At 40.2% G+C, this 23,154-nt stretch overlaps 2 protein-coding genes across 2 annotated transcripts; one reads left to right on the top strand and one right to left on the bottom strand.

Moving 5' to 3' along the window:
• Positions 1–399: 399 nt before the first annotated feature.
• Positions 400–12,194, top strand: cdk10 (cyclin-dependent kinase 10). The gene is made up of 15 exons (XM_044124730.1): positions 400–575; positions 3,043–3,273; positions 4,091–4,369; positions 4,637–4,709; positions 4,785–4,856; positions 4,994–5,096; positions 5,785–5,866; positions 6,769–6,836; positions 8,107–8,159; positions 8,545–8,614; positions 10,042–10,101; positions 10,280–10,403; positions 11,049–11,188; positions 11,265–11,317; positions 11,392–12,194. The coding sequence occupies exons 3-15, from the start codon at positions 4,280–4,282 to the stop codon at positions 11,493–11,495; spliced, it is 1,092 nt and encodes a 363-aa protein (XP_043980665.1). The 5' UTR covers positions 400–575; positions 3,043–3,273; positions 4,091–4,279; the 3' UTR covers positions 11,496–12,194.
• Positions 12,195–12,264: 70 nt separating this feature from the next.
• On the bottom strand, positions 12,265–22,527 carry vps4a (vacuolar protein sorting 4 homolog A). The gene is made up of 11 exons (XM_044124501.1): positions 22,134–22,527; positions 20,254–20,365; positions 20,027–20,171; positions 18,829–18,890; positions 18,330–18,449; positions 18,039–18,195; positions 17,812–17,960; positions 17,578–17,659; positions 15,994–16,213; positions 15,699–15,839; positions 12,265–14,613 (listed from the first exon to the last, which is right to left on the bottom strand). Exons 1-11 carry the CDS (start codon positions 22,152–22,154, stop codon positions 14,512–14,514), a joined length of 1,311 nt encoding a protein of 436 aa, XP_043980436.1. The 5' UTR covers positions 22,155–22,527; the 3' UTR covers positions 12,265–14,511.
• Between the last annotated feature and the right edge of the window lie 627 nt (positions 22,528–23,154).

Here is a 23,154-nt window from a genome sequence, read left to right as displayed (position 1 = left end):
ACTAAATTGAAATAATTACAGTCTAAGAGAGACGATGTGACTTCTGTAATAAAATCACAATATCCATTCAAAATGGTGTCATGGAAGGTTTAAGGGATTTTTTTTTTATTTACACAGTGAGGCCCCCGGAAAACTTTCATAGGGATGGCCTGATGAGGCCAGCAGAGAGTTTGATTAAAGAAGATGGCTGTAAGGTTTGTATGAACTAAATATGATTTATTTAAGGTTCGATGGGTTGGCCAAACCTTGGAGAGACAATCACTGCTGTTCACGGCTTTCCTGCATTCCTGGAAACAAGGTTGTGTTTTGGTGTTTACTCCTAAACAAGATTTGCCCTTTAAATCCAGGATCTCTTAACATTGCCTTAAGAGACTGCGCAGGATTAGTCGTCCCTTCTCTCAGACTGAGGCACTGAGGGAGACGGGAACAGCGGGGTGGGCACTGAATGCAAGCTGTGACTCTGCCTTCCTGTAGACCAGGCGGCATGTGAACGTCATGCGTGTGGACATGTATGCACTTTTTAACAGCTGACTGAAGCCCAATGGGGTCTGGAGCGAGTCAGAGACAAGATTCAGGTGAGCAATATATATATATATGAACATATTACATAGAGTGGAGACACATTAAACAACAAAAAATTAAAAGAATAATTGTTTAAAAGCCTTGTTGTGAAGTGGTAAAGGTTTGTTTTAGCATCAGAATTCATTATAAACTTCAGCGTAAATGTCCCACAACGATGCAGAAGATCTAATTATTATGAAAACACAACTTTAAAATATCAAGAAATTGGCGATTACTGTTGTTCTGAACCTAGGAGATGGTTAAAATTCAAAATTACTCAGTGACTGATAGAGATGGAGCTTACTGCCTTGATGTTTGTACAAAAACAGTTTGTGGTGTACATGTTAGCTTCAAATCCACACAAAGTTTACATCATTCAGGATGCGTTGGGACTCTTTCTTGTGATTAACGAACAAGTCTCCACCACGTACTTCTCATATAATGAAAGGCGAACAGTCTCCATGCCATCTGGAATCTAGAACAATCCAATTTAGCCGGGGCTGCCAAAGACTCACCACAGGTCTTAGCATAAACACGCGCCGATGGAGACGTCCACGTCAGCGGGGACAGTTTAGTTCACCTCTAGCTGCACTTTGGGCTAAGGCTATTGACGGTCACCTTCTGGTTTTATATCAAGTAGCAGGACATTATAAAGGAGGCTTAGGCATCTGGTGAAGAGAGAAACCATTCATCAGGTTTAAAGGAGTCCCAAACAGCAGCGGTGCCGGTCAGAATAACGTCAACTGTAAATTCTGAATCTGCTTAAAAGCGAAACATAATTTTTTAATAATTGTGCGTTGATGGTAAAATCACAACAAAGATGTTTATACAGCTAATTTTAAGTTGATTTAAATAAATACAAACTAAACATGCAGTGCAAAAGATCACTGACTGTTTGAAAACATTTCTAGTGGCTTTTTATAAGTTTCCAGAGAGAAAATACATTCATCACCACGTCAGTTTTGGTCTTTGAATGATTAATTTTCAACTTTCTTGCTGTTGATTTGAGGTAAATTTCAAGGATTCAAAGGCCACAATTCACTGCAATACACTGATTCTATTTGTAATAAGTCGTACTCCCAGCATGTTGCAGCCACCACCGTGCTTTACTGTTGATAATGTACTCTTAAAGGCTCTTTTCTATTAGTGCCTGCTGGCCTCTGGATAAACTGTCAGGGAATGCATGCCAGTTGATTTTGTTTTTATTATTATTTATCACATAATAATCAGTCCACTAAAAAGAAAAGTAGCATGTAGTCAACATTGTCTACATTCTTGAGGTTATTTGGTTATTTAATCTGACACCTTTTAGTTCAAACACTGATATTAATTTGTGGGAACAAAAATACAAAAAAGGTAAAACACAAGGTTTTCTGAAAATAATATGCAATACATTGCTGTAAAATAATTTTCTCCCTTTAAAGTGTCTGCAGATTTTGTTTTTGATGAGCTGAGTAATAAAATACTTTTTACAACAATTATTTTGTTTATTCAGGGAAAAGGTTTCTAAACTAACATGTGAAAATCTAAACTTCCCCCTAAATCCAGTAGCTTGTTGCGCCACCTTTGACTTCAGTGACTGCAATCCGGGGTTCCAAATAACTCGTACCGATCCTCTTACATCACTATGAAGGATTTTTGTCCCGCTCTTCTCTGCAGAAACGTTTCAATTAAGCCTTCTGGGTTTTTCCAGATGGTTGCAACTTGCTGGGTGTTTGAACAGAAAAAGGAATCTCTCTCTCACACACACACATCAAAACCAGGTATCAGGCTTTTGATTTTTTTCCTTCTCCTTGACTGGATTAAATATAAATGGCCAGTGCTTAAAAGCTAAATCCGTGCCTGGATTCTGACCAATTAAATTCTGTCAAGAAGAGCGGTAAAAAAACACGCCAGAAGCTTCACAAATCATAGTCTGGCAATAAGAGGCTTATGGGTTTCAGTTCAGCTTCACCAACCACATGTCGATGTCCTGAAATTGATTTACAGCACTTAAAATAAAATGAGAAATGTGTACCTCCACATTTCTGGTTAACCCTTGGGTAAAATGCCCAAATGTCTGGAGGTGACAGTCATCTGTTTTATATGGAAGTTTAACCAGTGTGGGAATGTCACGCTGCGTCCCAGACTTGATCTGAATAAAATAAAATAGAATAAAAACAAAAGAATTCGAAACTGGTAAGAAGACGTTGTCAATTTCCTGAAAAGCCTCCCAACATGAAAGAAACCATTACACTGGAAGAAACATAATAAAGCCAAAATATGGAACACAAATGGATTTCATGTCCTGTGGTCTAATGAAAGTGTTTGACTGTTAGGACCGTCTTAGTAAATATTCTGGAACACTAAATCCAGATTAATCTCACAAATCCTTCTAGAGATTATTTTTAAATTTCTACCTGGTGAGTCCGGTTAGGAATGTGCTATTCATAAATCTTATAAGTCTTCTAAAATTCATAAGAAACTTAAACTTCTTTTAAGTTTCAGAGAACCACGTCTCATCACAGCCCAACACTGAGACCGATTCATCCAACACTCCCTGCCACGCGCCTGTCATCATCATCACGGCTCCATCACGAGATGACATCTTTGCCGTGCCGTCCAACGTCACTATATCTGATGCTGTGAAAGAGCGGCGGCCATGTTCTACACCTTTCGTAGTAGGGAGGAAAATCACAACCCGACAGTAATACAACACGTACGCCACATGATGTAAGTACTACTTAACAGACATTTGCTTGCAATGAAAGTGAATCCTCCAGGCATAGAGCAAAGACATGTTGTGGAGAAGAAGAAAAAAAAACTTTTTCTAAACCATAAATACACAAAGAAGTGAAAATATGAAGATAAGGGATGGACTGAGCAAGAAATTGACTTTAAAGTGGGTCAGTTTCCCTTTGTGTATGTATGTAGATATATACACAATAGAGAGTGATTCATATATATTAGGTGATAATTTTATGACATTAAATAAATGCATTTTTCTAAAATACCTCGATTTTTTAAAAAGTGTTAAATGACTTGAAGATCAAATGGGAAAACAAACTGTTTTGCATGATTATGAGCTTTAGCACAGGAAGTAAATACTGAAACCACTGTAAATACATTTCACACAGAACAACCGTAAGGTTAAACAATAACTGTCTTCATAATTTAACAGTTATTTAACATCAATAATAATCATTTTTTATTAAGTAATAATTATGTAGGTATTTTTTTTAGCTGTATACATTTGAGAAGCGTACAAGTGTATAATTGTTTTAATTTTTATTTGTTAAATAAACATTAACAAAATATCTATTTGTTGGATCATGGAACTTTTGGCCTTTGATATAAAGTAATTTAACAGCTATGAGCTGCAGCTAAAGCAATGTATTCAAAACAATAACGTCTACAAATAGTGTGCAAATACCACAACATATTTAACTGGTAGAGGAATAATAATTAGAATAATATAATGTTTTTATATATCTACAACTGCCTCGGTTTTGTACGGTTTCAATAAATTATTTGTTTTCTTTATTTCTAGAGATATTTATTTTTTAACTCCAAAACTGACACTCATGGAAAGGATTTAAATGGCCTCAAACTCCGTGAAAGCTCTTTGTTGTCCTTCGTGTGGACACAAAACAAACTACAACGGCGCCATGCTTATTGGAAGTCCTACCTGACGCCTCTCTTCTCCTCTGAGCTGCAAAACCTTTTAAAAACTCAGAGAATGGACCCCGTCGGCGAGGATGAACCGGACTTGATAAAGCTGAAATCTATTAAAGACAAAAAAACCTTCACAGTGCCCCAGAATGACAGGGTGAGTGGATGAATGCTGGAAACAATGCCGAACCTCGTTCTCGACTTGGCTAATTTTAGTGAAACTATATATGCCTGACGGAATGGATCGGCAAGATATAATTGACAGTATTTTATACATCTACATAGCTTATGGTAATTATCGGCATATACTGCAACGTGTCAAAACAGTCAGGTAGGGAGGAAAAAAGAAAGACCTACTTGGGAAAAAATCCAGTCCTTCAGAGCTTCTCAGTATGTTTTCAGTATTTATTTTTAATTCCTTTAGTTTGGAAGCTGCCGAAGTGTGAGGGAGTTTGAGAAACTCAACCGAATAGGAGAAGGAACATACGGCATTGTGTGTAAGTTTGGCCGACACATTAGATCGACTATATCCGACTCGTCGACGAACTGAACGGTTTCTCTTCTTCCTTCAGACCGAGCCCGTGACACCAAGTCGGATGAGATAGTAGCGTTGAAGAAGGTCCGCATGGACAACGAGAAAGACGGTGAGGACATATTACTGCTACAAATCTTAATTCAGGAAATGTCTGCAACTATACAGTGAATGAAAAGTTCACCCTCAGCCATTATAAGTTGTACAAATATTACGAAGTTCTTAAAGTATTTAGTTTTTTTCTGTCAGGGATTCCCATCAGCAGCCTGAGAGAGATAACTCTGCTGCTGAGGTTGAGACATCCTAACATCGTGGAGCTGAAAGAGGTGGTGGTAGGCAGCCATCTGGAGAGGTACCCACCCACTGAAACTTGTTTTTATACATGGATACAGAGCCAACAGCAAACTACTTAAAATACTCCTTTGTATAATTCCATCCATCCATCCATTTTCTTTACATTCTTCTTCCCTAATGGGGTCGGGAGGGTTGCTGGTGTCTATCTCCAGCTGCGTCCCGGGTGAGAGGCGGGGTTCACCCTGGACAGGTCGCCAGTCTGTCACAGGACAACACAGAGACACACAGGACAAACAACCATTCACACACACACTCACACCTAGGGAGAATTTAGAGAAACCAATTAACCTGACAGTCATGTTTTTGGACTGTGGGAGGAAGCCGGAGAACCCGGAGAGAACCCACCATGCACAGGGAGAACATGCAAACTCCATGCAGAAAGACCCCGGGCCGGGAATCGAACCCAGGACCTTCTTGCTGCAAGGCAACAGCTCTACCAACTGCGCCACTGTGCAGCCCCCTTTGTATAAATACATTATTTAAATGAAATGGCCTCATACAGTGGTGGAATTAGCCAGATACTGTTTTGTATGCAAGACAAATGGGTTCTAAAATCATTCAAACCTAACCTCAAGTGTATGAAAGTATAGCAACATATATAACACTGACTTGATCAATTAAACAAGAAAAGAAAAAAAATATGTGCAGAAAAACTAAGTACAAGTTTGTGTCTGTCTTTCTTCCAGTCTATTTCTGGTGATGAGTTACTGTGAACAGGACTTGGCCAGTCTGCTGGAAAACATGCAGACGCCATTCTCCGAAGCTCAGGTAAAACTCTGTTACTGTTTATTCACTTTTTAATTATTTTAATCATCACACATTTACTTCCCTACTTTACTAATTAAGCATTCTTTTCAAACATGTTTACACCAGAAGTGCTTAGTAACTATTTACATTTATTTAAGCAACTTTTTTTTTTTTTTTAAACTGGGTACAAATACGTACTGAAAAGTTTCTGTGTTTCTCTTCTGGTTCATCATGACAAATACAACATTGTTTCACATCTCAAGACATCTCGGATTACCTGTACATTTAAGTGTTTATATTAAAACGAAGGGTGATGTTTTTGTGTCTATACCAACCTGTATTTCATCTGATATTAATCTGATAGGAAATGAATCTTTTTTGTTGTTGTTTTTAGTGATTTATATATATATCAAGTCCAAACCAGGTTGCGTACACTAAGGGGAGTGGTGGATGGTTCACTTGTTTGGGAAGATTACTCAATTTAGATTAGGATTTAACTGCCGGGTTTGTAATCTACTCCATGACCACCACCACTACAGCTGCTCATGCATGTGGTCCTTTGGTGTTGTGAAATATTGAATGTATTCTGGGAACAGTCATTGCATCCTTGGAATTTCAGTGATTTAATTTCTTCAAATTCCACATTGAAAATCGCAGCTGCAAAATTCATCAAACGTCAATATCTGTGTGTGCAACACTGCAATGAACACATCAGCGGTTCCCTTTAGTGGCTGAGATGCTGTCGCTCATGGAGGGCGTCTGGAAAATGATAAATGGCTGTTAAAAGTTAAATGTGTTCATGAAATCTTTCAGCCTTTTGGAGACAATCAAAAAATACCCCAAAATGAAACTACTTAAAAGAGAAGAATAAAGTCATCGTGTACATTTCCCATCTGTTTGAAGATCCTTCCTCTCTCCTCCAGGTGAAGTGCATCGTCCTTCAGCTGCTCAGAGGCTTAGAGTATCTCCATCACAGCTTCATTATACACAGGTGAGCCTTCCAGAGGATTCACACAACCTGAGACTTTCCAAAATTTGTCTGATTGAACAACTCAAATTAGTTCACAATTGGGAGGTGGAAGAAAATTAATATATGTTAAATTTTTTTTTTTTTATGGAGGAGCTTCAGGGATCCACAGGATAACTCTTAGTGGTGTGTTCCTCGATTCTGACCTTTTGGTGGCAAGAAAAAAATGGAAGGCTAGAAGAAATCCTCCTCCGCTGTTTGCTAAAAGCCGATTTGGGTTGCGTTTTGAAGCCAAAACTCAATTTTCTGACTTGCACTCAAAATGCTACATGTTGAAGGAAACCGACGCTGCAGATCACCCTGAATGCACCACAACATGTTGAAGTATAGTGATGGCAGCATAACGATGATTGTTACTCTAATGGTGCGTTCACACCAAAAGCGTTACGCACGTCAAAAAACGCGTCTGACGCTTCAAGTTCGACGCGCTTGCACTTTTGATGCGTTCACGCCAAAAGCATTTTGAACCCGCTCAACGCGTCAAGTGCTCAAAACGCTCCAAACAGTTCAAATTGCGCCGCGCTAGACGCTCGAAACGCACCTGCACATAGACATCGAATGTAAACCAGGCTCTCCTGACTCTCAAAACGCATTTGGTGTGAACACACCATAAAGGATCGGGACACCAGTCAGAGCTGATGGGAGTGGAATGAGCTAAAAATGGGTCAATCCTGAAAAATTTATAAAATAAAAACAGTTACAGGCAAAGAGAAAAAAAGAACTATTGTCAAAACTAGCAGAATTTGCTTTGTAACTGCTTATTAAATAACCAAGCTTTTAGTTTCAGAGACATAGCACGCCAAGTTTAGAGGTAATACTATCTTCTAAAGGGTCCATATGCTTATTTTTCCGTTGTACTTTTTTTAGATTATCAACATATTAGCATAAACAACATATACATAAATGTTTCAGGACCAGTGAGCTGCTAACGTTTTGTTGAGATAGTTTAAGCTGATGAACTCTGACCCCGACATGTAGCAGGCGGTGAGTTCAGGCTTAGTGAACTAATGATCTAACGAGGTTGAAATAGATCCACCCACGTAATGCCGAAAACTCTCGCTTGCAGCTCAACATAGCAGGCTAAGCTGTTAATCTCTACGAGCGAAGAAGTGAAGCTGTGTCCAAACAGTGAGCTTTAAAAAAAACAAAAAAAAAACTTAAGGAGCGAAGATGTACCGCAAGCAAACGGAGCTGAGAGCAGCGGCCTCATTAATCTGCTCTATCTCGTTATCAGGGACCTGAAGGTGTCTAATCTGCTGATGACCGACAAAGGCTGCGTTAAGATCGGTGAGTCCGTGCGGTAACATTACCACCGACACCACTGCAGCAGCTTCTCTGGTAATCCCTGCCTCCCTTATTGCAGGATTGACCTAAATTAAAGTTCAGATTTGATGAAAATCATCTCCAGGACGAAATTATGTGACTTCAAGAACATATACATTTATTTTACGGCTTGTGACGCCACATTATCAGCTTGTCGGCAATTCCAGAATAATTCTTGGTTTTAGTGTTTCATTGTTTCCTTTCTCTGCATATTTAATGAGTTTCTAGGAATTTTTTGTAGATTTAAAAAAAATTAAAAAATCTCAAACTTTCCTGTTGGCAAGTTTAGAAATAAACTTCCTGCAGCTCTGGTTGTTCATCCATCCTTCTCTTTTTCTCTGCGGTTCAGCTGATTTTGGATTGGCCAGGATGTATGGGATCCCTCAGCCGCCAATGACCCCCAGAGTGGTCACACTGTGGTGAGTGTTTCCGGACGCTGAAGCATGTCCATCAACAAATCCAGAACATCTGCAGAAACAAGTTGTCCTCTTACTTCCAGACGTCTCAGTTGAAGCTGCCTAATGGTGCGTCAAAAACGCATCCGGCGCTTCAAGTTCGGATTCAACAGTCTGCATTCAACAGTCTGTATTGAATGCAGACTGTTGACATTTTGCTCCACACCTAGCATGTTGCGTTTCTGGTTTACATTCAAAGTCTATGTGGAGGCGCGTCGAACGCGTTAGCTCTAGCCGTTGTTGTTCGTTGGACGACGTGCCAAACGGTTCGGCTAGACGCTGGAGACGCACCACAATGGCCTCCACGTAGACTTTGGATGTAAACCAGATGCGCCTCGCGCTCAAAACGCTTTAGGTCCTGAACACACCATAAAACCCCTGGACTCGTCTAATATGTTGTCATCATATTAAGCAATGATGGAAACAAATCTGAATGAGCCCAGATAGGTTTTTTTTTTATGTTTTTGTGCAGAACTCTCAGAAATTGCTCTCAAATCCTGAATTTGACAAGAGCACCAGAGAAACAAAGACAAAACGAAGGTTTTAAAGAACTCATAACATCAGATTAACTGGTGACCGGTTGGGGTTGGAGGTAAGAGGAGCATCCAGGCTTGGGCCCAAATTTACTGCGGGTACCTTGGCTGTTACCTAACTGGCATTTGGATAAATGTTAGATTCCAAGGATTTGTTGTTTTTATTTAGCAGCAGCTCTAATTCTCTGCGTGGAAAGCGTCGCTCTTGTTTTGGCAGTAAATTCTGTCCAAAACAACCTGCTTCCTCTCGCTCACATGAGAGCTAAATCTGTAACATGGCTGCACTTTTGTTTGGACGGTAAGCAGCTCGTCTGATCACAAAACAGGATTTACACAGACGGCTGTGATTGCCTGGAGCTTTCTGCGACTCTTCCAAGAAATAATAAAGGTCGTATTTGATTGATCAAACAGATTCTTTTAATATGAGAAGGAACTACGGGCCTTTATGTCATATCATCCTCTTCACGTTCTCATACAATGAATTGAACAGATATTTGAAGTTTCCGGTATATCTTCACCCGACTTTAGACTTCCCCACTCTATTTCTCACCTAATGTTTTCCTTCCACTTAACTTTCCATTAATATGCGTGGTTACGGTTGTCTGTGAAGAGCCAGCTTCTTGAGTAACTCAGCCTCCTTGTTGGAGATGACGTCTAAAAGTGACGGCGGTGAATAATCAGGTCTCCTTCTGTTTGATCCCTGTTGACCTGTGTGTGATGCACCGTGGATATTTTCCCCCCCGTGTTGCTGTGCTTGCGCTGCCTCAGTGGAAACTCTTCCCGCTAATCCTCTGCAGTAATCCAGCTTCATTATCTCATTGAGGTCTGCAGTCTAACCGTGTCTTCTCCTGCGCACAGGTACCGAGCTCCGGAGCTCCTCCTGGGGACGAAGACTCAAACTACAGCTCTGGACATGTGGTGAGAAATCCCAGCAGGTCTGATCGAGTTTGCAAGTTTGGCTTTCTGGGGAGCAGAAGTGGCGTTCTCATGCTGTGCTGAGGTTTTTATGTGCCACGTCGGTACTCGAGCTGTAGGAACGTCAGCTGCTCTGACATCACTGTAAAAGATGAAGCAGGACGTGACGTTTCCTTCGCAGGGCAGTGGGCTGTATCCTGGCTGAGCTGCTGGCCCACAAACCTCTGCTGCCCGGAACCTCAGAGATCCAGCAGGTGGACCTGATCGTGCAGCTGCTGGGGACGCCCAACGAGAACATCTGGCCGGTGAGACTCTGGTCTGGGAGGGAGAACCCTCCAGAGATGAACGCTGCAGAAATCAGCCTCTAATAAAAGTGCTGCCGACTCATTCTGTTAGTGTGTGTGACGGAGGACTGAAGCAAAAATCCTTAAGAGTCTTAAATTCGTGTATCAGAAATTAGGGCTTAAAATGTCTTTTTGTTTTTAAAGTTGGCCTTTCATTCTCAGGTCTTGCATGTTATCTTGACAGGACTATTTAATCTCCTAATCTGACTTTTCTGTCAGGCAATAATACAGAGGATTATCTTGGAGTTCTGTGAATCCATATGGTTTGGTACCAGTATCACTTTACACACTTTACACACAAGCTAACACATTTTTATATCCAGTTGTTCTGCCCCATTCAAAGCGCTTTCACATTACCAGCCCCGCAAATTACCTGCACGTGTAACCGTTTGAGTGACAGTACGACGGCATTTTAGGGCCATTGTAGCTAGGGACAAAAAAGGTAAACCTCCACCAAAAAGCTCAGAAATCTTCCAGAAAAAGCTTGTAAAGTTTTTTTGAAAAGATGTGAGCATTTTGAGTGCAAACGTGTAATTGTTGCTCTAAATTCTGTAGAAGTTGCCGTTTCTCTTGCAGTATTTCATAAAGTCGGCGTGTTTGTTGCAGGGTTTCTCTCAGCTGCCGCTCATCGGTCAGTACAGCCTGAGGAAGCAGCCGTACAACAACCTGAAGAACAAGTTCACCTGGCTGTCTGATGCTGGACACAGACTGCTCAACTTGCTCTTCATGTACAACCCGCAGCGCAGGTGGCACACCTGGACTTAATTTTATTATTACTACCACAACACGAGGTTTAAATGCGGTTCTGTTTTCCTGTCCCAGAGCGACCGCCAAAGATTGTCTGGAGAGCTCCTACTTCAAAGAGAAACCTCTGCGTGAGTTTATTATTCAACAGTTAACGAATGACCTCTGACCTCTGCTAACCCCTGCGGCCTGTCTTCTATTCCAGCCTGCGAGCCGGAGCTGATGCCGACGTTCCCGCACCATCGAAACAAGCGAGCGGTTGTTCGGGCGGAGAGCCAGCCGAAGAGGAGGAAGAGCAGCAAAGTCTGAGGAGGATGATTACTGCCCCCTGGTGGGGAGCTGCGGTGCCACACTGGAGGCGAAGTTCAGGGGGAGAAAATAAGAGCGCTAACGATGCATCGCGTAGTTTTAAAGCCGACTTTGTTAAAGTGTTGATGTGATCGAAACAAAAAGAGCCGAAGTGGGCCAAATTATCAAGTGTACAACAGAACAAGAAAGCTCTGTTTTGTTTTGTTGGCTTTCTTCATTTTTACCTGCTTCTTAAACACAAACAGGTACATTTCGTGACATTATTCAGTGTTCAGAACCAATAATTTTAAATTCTAAATTAATTCACATTAAACTAGAACCTGGTAAAGTGTTTCATGGTAATGAAAGAAAATATAAAAAAATGTCTAACTCGTCTTTTTATTGTTGGTTTTGTTGTCTGTATTAAGGCCTTTGTTTTTCTTCGTTGGTGCATTCTGCCTCTATAATGAACATTAGTGCTTTGATAGGCACAATGTAATTTTATTATTAACGTTTTACCGGTTTACAGGTTGAGAAACCAAGGTGTAATGACTGGACTAATACTAACCTGCTGTCGTTTTATGTTGCATGTTTCAGTAAAAATGTCAGTGTGAATGGTCTCTGCTTCTTTAAATGATTAGATCTTTGTTTTATCTGAACATGCCTGTAACATATCTTTTATAAATACTATATAAATTAAAAACATTTACAAAAACTCAACCGGTCCTGAAAATTTCTAAACACTTTTTTTTTTTTTTTTTTGGTGCGTAAACAATACAGCAACACCGGCTTCATTTGAAATGTCAGTTTTTATTAACTCCGGTTAAATTAGTTGTAATGGTTACACAGCCAGCAGCAGGTTATTTCCCCACACGAGGGATTTTGTTAACTAAGCTCCCACTGAACCTGAAGGTACCTGGACAAACACAGAGCTGTACTACTGTAGCGCTGAGTTATCAATTCACCACGAGTCTCATCGCTCAGTCAGAACCCACCGAGCCTGGAGTCCTGATGTCAGAGTCGATGAAGACGTCCAGCTGCTCTCCTAGATGGCTGAAAACAAAACTAGACAACAGCATCTCAAAGGAAAATTAGTGTGGATTTCTCTCCCAAAAAGCAAAGAAAAAAAAACAAAAAAAACAACAATTAGGCCTTTCAAAGGTGCTAAATCAGCAAGAAAGGTAATACTTCAAGTGTAAACATACTGTTTCTCTACCGAGGTGACGAATAATCATAAATAAGGTTAACACTACTTGTGCAGGGAAATCTCAAGAGATGTGCCGGACTGGGTCTCCTTCATGGGCGCTGACAAGGTTTTAAGAATCAAGTGATTGTTTTGGTTCAGCGGTAATGAGACGCAATTAAATGTTTTAACCAAAATTTAAAAACATCAGCATTTGTTCCCCCAAACAGTAACTACAATACCTGATGACTGCTTCAGATTACTTACAAATGAAAGATTTCTCTTTTCCAGTCTTTAAATTTTAATTGTCAAAATTAGATTTTTTTGAGTTTGATCTCAAAATGCCCGAATTATTCAGAAAAATCAGAATTTTTCACTTCTCCTCCACTGATCTGCAGGTCAAATCCTGAAAAACTAAATTTTTTTCAACTTTCTTGCTTAATGCGTAAAGTAAAAACTTCACCAGGTTTTTATGCCTAAATTCTGGAAAATTGTAGGATTCAAAGTAGAGCTGCATGATACTTCAAATCGTCTTCGCAATATCGGCAATCGCACCTGTTGGAAGCAACCGTTGGTAGGATTTTATCTTTTAAGTTTCTGGCTTTGGTTCCGTGTTTATCCATATTTAATGAGCTGGGTGGACTCTCACTCTTCCGTTTATTGTCAGGAACATAGTAAAACTCACAGGGTGATGAGGTCTGTGTGTAAAAGGTAAAGAAAGAAAAAACAGTGTCTGGAAGATTTGGGCTCAAACGCAAAATCATATTTGATGGAATTTGTGAAACCCTAATTTAAAACTATGACCTCCATCAAATCTGCTGTATAATCTTTACAGGGAAAAATGTGCCACCAGAAATTCTGTCTCTGAATTCAGATAAACTGAAGAATCGGGACATTCTGCAGGCAAAACGCCAAAATTTCAAAGTGATTTCTCCTTTTTTTTCTGGTACAAAGTTAAACGAGAATAGATTTAAAACATTTTTTTTAACTGAATCTCAAAAAAAAAAAAAAAAATAAAATAAAAAATTAATCTGCAGAAAAATAATTTTTATTATGATTATTCCACTGACAAAGCTAAAACGAATGAACTTTTTATTAATTTTTTTAATTTTTATTTAGCGTTTGAATATTTTGATTTGTTACACAGTGACAAAAGGAGACCAGAAAATCTTTAAACTTTTCATCCTGGGGTTAGGAATAATAAAAACTAGAGGTGTTTTTCTCCCAGTCAGGCACATCTCTTGTGTAAAACACTTCGGTCAGATTGCTACAGCCTGAGCCAGACACGCCTCTCAACATTAAATAAGCCAACAACCGGCTCCTGACATTTGAACAGAAACATTAAGACACGCACGTTTAACAATAAAAACACTGAGATGCATTCACACGCTTGCATGCCAGGTGGAAATGATAAACTTCTGCTTCACCTTCAGTCATCAGGGTCCTTCATGTGGATCCAAAGCAAAGTGCACGACGGCGACAAAACGTACAGTCCTTCAGTCGTAGAGCGGGTCGGGGGGCCGGACTTGGAGCGTTTCCCAGCGTAAAATGCAGCCGAGTTCATGTAGTGAGGATTCTGCAGGGTTACATCATCAGAAATGAGGGCGAGAGACATGAGACCTACTGTCCAACTACCAAAAAATAAATAAAAAAACCTCCAAAAAAACCACACAGATTTGTCTAATGTGGCATTAGGAAAACGTCCTTCGGATGTTTTAGAATCGTGGCCTGCTTTATCAGACGTCAGACCAGGAGGATGTCAACCAGTCTGAGAGATGGAAGCGGTGAGGAGGAGGAGGACGAAGAGGAGTGGCGTTACTGGGAGCAGGTCTGAGCCTCCGGGGTCGGCATCCCTCAACCTTCCATCCCAAAGTCGTCTGTGAACTTCTTCACCTTTATCAGGTCTTCGGTGTTGACTGTGGGACGCGTGGTGGACAGAGAGCGCAACATGTCCGACTGCAGAGGAGGAGGAAGAAGAAGAAGAAGATTCACTGCCACTTCCTGCTCCAAAATATCACCGTGGTGATTTATCTAGGTTGAGAGTCGGCATATTTTGCACCAGCTGCTACAAAATAAAACTCGCCTGGAGCCACAATAAAATGTTTTATTATTAAAGCTAAAATTATTTCCAAAATGATTCCCCTAGTGGAAAAGAGCCTCTTCTGTGAAAATAGAAAATGAAGAAAGACAGGCAACATAGTTTAAAACTAGTCACTTTTAAAAGTCTGTTGTAGGTCATAAATAAGGATTTTTCAGAAAAAAAAACTTGCAGACAAAGTACTGAAACAAGCATTTCTTCTTGATTCCATAATAAAAAACATTTACTTTTTGGTTTTTTGAGAACCACAGTGACAGATTCAATGTGGCTTTTTCTTAAGTAAATTAGAACATCTGTAATAATTTATTTTTATTTCAGTTATTTAATACAGAAAACACATCATTAGATCATTACTTAACTCCATGACTAAAGTGTTTTACAAAGTTAATTTACTTCTTTTAGTAAATTCATATCTGATTTTTAGTTTACTAATATGTATAATTGCTTATAACCAAGTGATTGTTAAATTATTAGCAATCCTGCCTATTCATTTGAAAATCTATTCGAATATTTTAAGCGCATCAGTTTTTAAAAACTCTTAAGTTATCAATTTGATCTCCCTTCAGGTCAAATACAGCATGACACAGGAATCCATGATGTTAAGAGTGGCGTCTTAGGGTCATCATGTCTCCATGACAACCACCAGTTGCCATCTACATGCTGCTTGGGACACAAGCAGGGATCCATTTTCTGTTCTTTCTGTTCAAAAAGGTCCAAGTTTTCTCAGAATTTCTGTCTGTTTTAACACGTAAAGCTTTTGTTAAAACCGTACAGGCTCGAGATAAAAGAAGAGACGATAATCCAGATTATTTGTCTAAACCTAAATAGAAACGGTTCAGAAATCAACCGCAGATATATATAATACAGGAAGCTAAAACAAAAGTAATCGATAAAAATTTATTTACTTCAAGGTTTCAAACATTTTTTTGTCGTCGTCTCTCACCATGCAAACTATGGGCTCCAGTAGCTTATCACTAGGCACATCCATCCAGGTCATTTCTATGGCTGCAGGGTCTCCAGGGGAACACGGGGTCAAGAGGTCATCCACCATCACCTGGTTGTTGCTTCGGGACGGACCACGAACCTGCAGGGACACAAGAAACAAAAGAACAAAAAAAACCAGACACTGCGTTTCAGAAATGAAAACCATTCAACCTGAACTCTAGATTAGAGGTTTGAAATATTAAACATGACATCCAGGAGGTCAGCGGTTCGCGGCACTTCTGAGCCTTTCGTACCTTTTTAAAGTGAGTTGCCGACTGGACCTTCCTGACCGGCTGCATGAGAGCGTCCCGTACGATGATGCTGATGTCGGCGCCCGAGTAGCCGTCCGTTTTGCGCGCCAGCTCGCGGAGGTCGGCTTCGCTCAGGCTGTGCGGCGTGTTGCCAAGGTGAAGTCGGAACATCTGGGCCCGGGCCTGCTCCTCCGGGAGAGGGATGTAGATCCTCTTCTCGAATCTGATGCCACAGAGATCAACTTTAACTGGACAGTCAGCAGCTGGGAGGAAAACCTCTGGCTTCTGATGCTTAGAAATCAAGCTACACAACCAAAAACTTTAATAGTCACATCCTTCAACTACTCCTGGTTATTTCACCTGTTTCACATCTTTGGCACATTTCATAAAGTTTCTCTTAAAAGTTTAAAATAAAAAACACTGGCCCTCTAGCTCTGAGGGGTTCCCAACCCGACCCTCCTTACAATCCTAATTCCAGAATTTCATCCAACATTAAGTTTGTAGCTAACACCTCACACATTGCTGTTATAAAAAACATGATGGTGACTCACAACCATCAGCATAACCTATATATGCTTTAGCTAACTATAAACTGCTCTGCAGTCGATGAGCTAAAAACAGTTTTTCTTCCCGTTTATATTCTTCAAGCAGAAAGTTTTTCTTTGAAAGAAGAATGCAGTTTTATTTTTTTAATGCTTCTGCTTATTACATTTCTGTTTTCTTTCACACTGTATAGAGTGCATTACTGTAGGCCACGCCTGAATGCTATCTTTATTATTTTAGCTCGTTTTAGCTCATGTGACTTTACAGTTTAGTTTGGTAAACAGCATGAATCTCTAATTTTCTTTGGGTGGAATTTTTCGTTCTACTTCTGCAGTTTTTCCATTTGCATTTCACAGGATTTTGCTTTGTTCTACTGTTTCTGCCTACTTCTTCCGTTTCTGCAAGTCGTCTGCAGCTGATGTCAGACGCTTCTGCAATTATCACTAAAAATATTCAACTTACAGCTTCACTTTTGCAAGAAACGCACATATTTTTTTTTTTTATTTGCCCGCTGCACTTTATATTTGGAAATACTGTTTTTAAACATTTAAAACTCAACCATCACCATCCTGTTGTTGGCGTTATTGTGTAAGGGATATTTAGGATATTTTCCTTTAACAGGTTTTGTCTGCTTGAATTAAGCAGGAAATAGGTCACTTTACAGGTCGAAAAAGCTTTAAAATGATCTATTTTACACCACAGATCCCAGGCATGTTAAACAGGCGTGTTCCCTGTAGAGGTACACTGTTATTTTTTGTTATCTTAGATGCATTCACATCCCTGCATGTGTTTAAAGACGTACCAGTTTAGTTAATAGAAGTTATTCTTTCTTAACGTTTGTTAAGCTACGTTAAGAAAGTCACATCTTAACTTTACAGTTACAGCTCGTTTTTCTAGCGCATTCAAACACAAAACTACCTGGTTGTCTGATCCTGGTTAAAAAAATATTATCTTAATAGCCCAAAATGGTTACAATTATGACAAATCTGTACAAGAAGCCCACCAGAAGCCAAGCTAATAGTTATGAAGTATTGATCTTCTGACCTTCTGCGAATGGCAGCGTCCAGCACCCAGGGGATGTTGGTGGCTCCAAGCACCAAAACACCATCGTTGTTGTTGCCAACACCTAAAATAAGCAAACAGTTGTGTTTAACATCTAAACAGGCTCTCTTGCTGGATGACTACATGTTATTATTGTAATAGCTAGGATTAATGTTTAAACTAAACATTGGATAAATGTTCATAGATATTTCTCAGGAGCGTGGCGTGGCTCCTGACCTTGCATCTGGACCAGAAACTCTGTCTTGATGCGGCGCGCCGCCTCGCTCTCGTTCTCGTTCCTGGAGCCGCACAGCGAGTCCACTTCGTCGATGAAGATGATCGAAGGTTTGTGCTGACGCGCCAGATCGAACAGGTTCTTCACCAGCCTGACGGAGACGGACAGAAACATTCAATCTGATGCGGATCCAGCCGTATCCATAGCGCCGCATCGATGCAAAACGTACTTCTCGCTCTCTCCCAGCCACTTGGACATGAGGTCAGAGGAGGACACGGAGAAGAAGGTGGAGTTGTTGGCTTCGGTGGCCACGGCCTTGGCCAGGTAGGACTTCCCCGTCCCTGGAGGACCGAACAGAAGGATGCCTCTCCACGGAGTCCGCTTGCCTGAGAGAGAAGAGACGCTGCAGTGAAATAAAACTGTCAAACCAGGCTTGAGGATTTTTAGCCCAATGAGACATTACATCGGCTGCTACAGAAACAGTCGATGTGTAATCAGAACGACAGAGGGAAGATCAAACCTGTGAAGAGGTGAGGGAACTTGATGGGCAGGATAACGGCTTCCTTCAAAGCTTCTTTTGCTCCCTCCAGTCCAGCAACGTCGTTCCACCTTACGTTGGGCTTCTCCATCACAATGGCACCTGGAAAACACAGACAGACCTCAGACAGATGAGAAAACCGATGCAGGGCTTATTCATGACGCTTCCAAACAGATAGCAAAAGCACATCAGCTTGAAGAGACTGACAGTAGAGAATTTTCAATCTTTTAATATTTTTTATCTTGATAAATGGGGTTGCAAAAGTAGAACTTGTCACAAACTAGCGTCAGTGAAGCTGAATGAGAGTCTCTGGCAGCTCAGTCAGCAACTCCAATATTAAACATCAGTCATGATTTGGAAGATGAGCCAAAAGACGCCATCAGAGTGATGCTGCTGCTTTATAAACAGCCAGTAAATACAGTCAGTTCCACAGTTTGTTTTCTTTCTATGACAGAAATAAAATCCCTGCCAGTCGACTGACCCATAAGTTGCTCCTGCAGTTTCTTCTTCTCTGGGTTTTCTCCCTCACTGTCGCTGTCGCTCCTTAAAAACAAACAAAAAGTAGAATGACCTCGAAGTTGTTGCAGCGCCTCGTAACCTCATTCACGTCTCCACAAAGCCTTCCATGTTTCACATCGCAGCCACAAACTTCAATGGACTTTATTGTGATTTTCATGTTTCATGACAAACACAAAGCTGTGCATCAAACACAAGAAATCGGTACGAATACATAAAAATCAAAAATGTGTTGAGTGCGTTTGTATTCCGCCTCCCTGGGTCAGTTTCTTTCTTTTTTTTTTTTTTTTGCAGAATCCCGTGTTTCCTGTTTGTTTCAACCAGCTTTCCATACCCAGATTTCCCCCATTTAAGCTTCGTCGTGTTGGATGGAGAGCGATATCAATTCTCAAGTCTTGCCACAGATTCTCAACTGAATTTAGGTCTGGGCTTTGACTGGACCATTCTCACACATAAATAAGTATTCCACTGAAACGCCAGCTTTATGTTTAGGGCCGTTGTTCTGCTAGAAACCAAAAATCCAACACAGTTTCAAACAAAAACTGTTTGAAAGCTTATTGCCGATCAGAATTGATCGGTAATAAAGCTCCAACCATTTTCCAACTAATAGGTTACACTGAAGAAAAGCATCCCCACAGCATAACACTGCCACCAGCATGTTTTAACATGGGCATGGTAGTTTTCCAGAGTTCTGCGAGAAAGTCAAAGCTTTTAACTTCTCCACATCTTCATCCCTCACCTGTCTGCTGAGTTTCTCTGTCTTCATGGTGTCGTTTGTCTACCATTGTTCTCTAACAAACCTCTGAGGCCAGAAACAGAGCAGCTGCATTTATAATGAGAGTGGATTACACACAAACATACTCTCTTTACAAATTACCTGACTTCTGCTGAAAACATTTTCTTTTTTTAAGGGTGTTTCCTTGTAAAAAGGAGGGGGCAATAAAAAAATTAAATTTACATCACATCTGTAAATTTAAAAACCATGTATCGTTTTCCTTCCACCTCTCATGTTTCGGCTACTCTGTGTTGGCCCATCACATAAAATCCAAACAAAATCCCCTTAAGTTTTGTTGTAGGAATTTAATCAAATCTGAATAAGTTCAAGGGGTGTGAATACTTCAGCAAGGCCCCGAGAACTCTTTAACAAGCGAGAGACAACGTACTTGTCATTGCTCTGTGCCTCCTTGACGGGCTTCTTGCCCTGCTTGTCTTTGTTCTTCAGATAGTCTTTGAGTTTCTCCGCTCTGTCCAGGTACTGCATACACTTGGCCCGTATGCTCTCCTTGGCCTTGTCGCTGTGGGCCTCATCTGGACACAGTGACCATCGCACGGCGACGTGAAGAACACAGCACCCACAGAGGCCGGCAAATTGTCGGGATGCAATACTTACATTTGATGGCATGCAGGAAGTATTCCACAGCATGCTGGTACAATCGCAAAGCCTCCTCATAATTCTTCGCTTTGTCCTCCTCTGTGGCTTTGGTGACGAGATCAATCGCTTTCTGCAGCAGAATATAATTTCAGAGGATCAACGCCGGATAGACTCAGAATTCAAACTGTTACTAAGAGCTGCCATGTTGCGCCCCGGCGCTAGAATCTCAGCCTGCTTCTCTAATTTAAAGTTTTAGAAGATTTCATATTATTCCCAATTTCCACTTTGGCTCTAATCCCTTTATGTCCTTTTGATAACTTTTCACAAATTATGAGAAACTATCTTCTAGATCACACCACAGTCCCATTAGACCATGAGTATATTAGGTGAGGTGTTTCTAACCCAGTGATGTCCAGTTTGAGTCATAGAAGACAGGAGTCCTGCATGTCTTACATATTTCCAGCTTCACTGCTAGGTGTTACATTCCCTGTTGTCGCACATGTTGAAAAAGCTGTGCAAAGGGAATAGATCTATTACAAACAGAGCACTTGTGTCATGACGACTAGAATTGGACACTGTCCTTTTACAGCATCAAATGTCAAAGTAAGTCCAAAAATACCTGAAGGAGGAGATGTGAGGTTAAAATGGTGGGGCAAAATGACCAGAAGGCAGCTAAATACAAACACAGCAAAGATTCTGTCCAAACACTTGTTTTCTTTCATTTACATCAAATTCTGACTGCCCCATCTTGAATGTTGAAGCTGAATTCAAGACTCATCGTACCAGGCAGGCAGTAATTGTTCCGTTTAAGCCTCTGTAGCATCGGTTTCCTCATCTTAGGAAGAGGCAGAACCTAATGTGGTTTTCTGCACATTTCCATCCAAATGACATGGGAGTTCAGAGATGATATCCCTGAACGCTTTATTTGTTGTATAAAGCGTTGTTTTGAGCTACAGTCACAAACCAAACTGCCCAGTATCCTCTGACATCAGCAAGGCTTTATCGTCGACACAACTGTCGCTCAGTGGACATTTTTTCTGTAAACCAGGGAAATTATTCCGCTTAAAAGGTTCCCAGTGGATCGGCAATTTCTGAATACTCACACCAACAACAATCTAATATTCAAAGTCACTTAGATGCCTTTTCTTCTTCATTCTGCTGTTCGATTTTACCTTCAACAAGTCATTCCTAAAACACAAGAACAGAACAGCGGCTAAAGCGCTGACTCCATTAGACGTAAATCAAATATGCTTTTTTACAGGTTTCGCTTCCAAGAGATGCTGGACATCATTTTACCAAAACAAGCCCTGAAATTCTTGCTATGCAAGATAAACCTCATATTTATCTACCGTTAAAGTGAAATGTAATGTGAACTCATATTGTTCTGCTACAAGAAATTTATTTTTAGAGCTTTTTTGTGGTTCCAGGCTATTGACAGATGGATCAAAAATGTCAAAATGTGTGATTTGTTGTGTGAAAGTTGCAGGAAAAAGACAAAAAAAAAAAAAAGCAAAACTGTTGAACAAAGTTTGTGACCTCTGAACCTTAAATAACAGAAACAATCCATTTCATTTACTGTATATGATAAATAGTTTTGGGTAGCACCTATAGCAATATTTATATACTTCAAATGCTTATGGAAGGTGAGCAGCATAGACATAATCAGGCATTTATGTCTCTGGTGTGCAGTATTTAAACCTTGTTTTGGTTTTGAATCAAGTAAAATCGACTACTAAAATCTAGAACTCATTCGGCGAACCTAAGTGGTTTTAGAAATTAGATATAAACCAATAAAAAGACTTGAAGAAAAACGCTCAGTGTTTTAATTGCTCAGAATTAAACTGGTTTAAACTCAAAGGTTAGCTCTGATAGCTCTACTAGCTAACGTTGAGACGTACCTGTAGTGTTGACGTTGTCATTTCATCTCACTTTTCGGCTCCCCGGCCACAGCTTTATCTTCTTATCCCTCCACAAAGGTGAACGCTTAAGAAATGTTTGTTTGTGACAGTATGTTTACGGTAAATTGGCTGATAGTGACATGACAAGAACAGACCAGCGGCTAAAGCGCTAGCACCAACAACACTGCAGCTTCAGACAAGCTGGTTGACACCAGAAAAGCTTCCGGTTCAAGTTTTCAAAGCGCCACAGAAAAGCCTCCAAACGGAGGTAGTTCTTTTTAAAAGAAAAACATTAGGTACATTTTGTTTTAAAAAAAATACTAGCGCTAATCTACACAGTAATACCAACGATAAAGATCTTGGTAATATGTGAGTAATTCGAAGGCAAGGAATCATTAGATCCGGTTGATTAAAGCCAACTTGATAGCTGCCAAGATCAGTTAAGTTACTGCCACCTAGCGTCGAATCTCGTGTATTACACTCAATTTCAACTGATCAAAAACACTTTACCAATTCCAAAGGGATATTAAATGTTGTTGTAACTCATTAATCTAAATTCTTCAGAGTTATTGAAGATAGCGATGACTGTTGGCAGACAAAAAAAAATCTTCTCCAGCAGTCTGTGCTGCATGGAAAGAATAAAACAAAGATCCCCACAGAAACACAAATATACAATAATAATTTTAAAAAGTAACAAAAAAAAGCTAAAGTTTTAAACATATCTAATGCATAAAATGTAATACATTAAATATATAGAAGAGTTCAAACGTTTTATATCGTCCACCAATACAAAATTTAGAGTAAAGAATGTTATTCAGGATTTAAGTATTTTTAAAGGCCTTTAGCTTTAACAGCTTTTCAGCACACCTACGTGGCAACCGGCAGCTGCATTAACAACTTCCTTCCACCACATCTTGTAAGATCCCTTGGACAAGCCAATAAATCTGAAATTACCAACACGTACTGTTTTGCGAGTGTAGAATTATCGTTGTACTTGTCATTTATGCTCCAGGTTTTATCC

Source organism: Gambusia affinis, linkage group LG08, assembly GCF_019740435.1.
Source record: "Gambusia affinis linkage group LG08, SWU_Gaff_1.0, whole genome shotgun sequence".
NCBI lineage: Eukaryota > Metazoa > Chordata > Actinopteri > Cyprinodontiformes > Poeciliidae > Gambusia > Gambusia affinis.
This window is presented reverse-complemented; position numbering and strand designations above follow the sequence as displayed.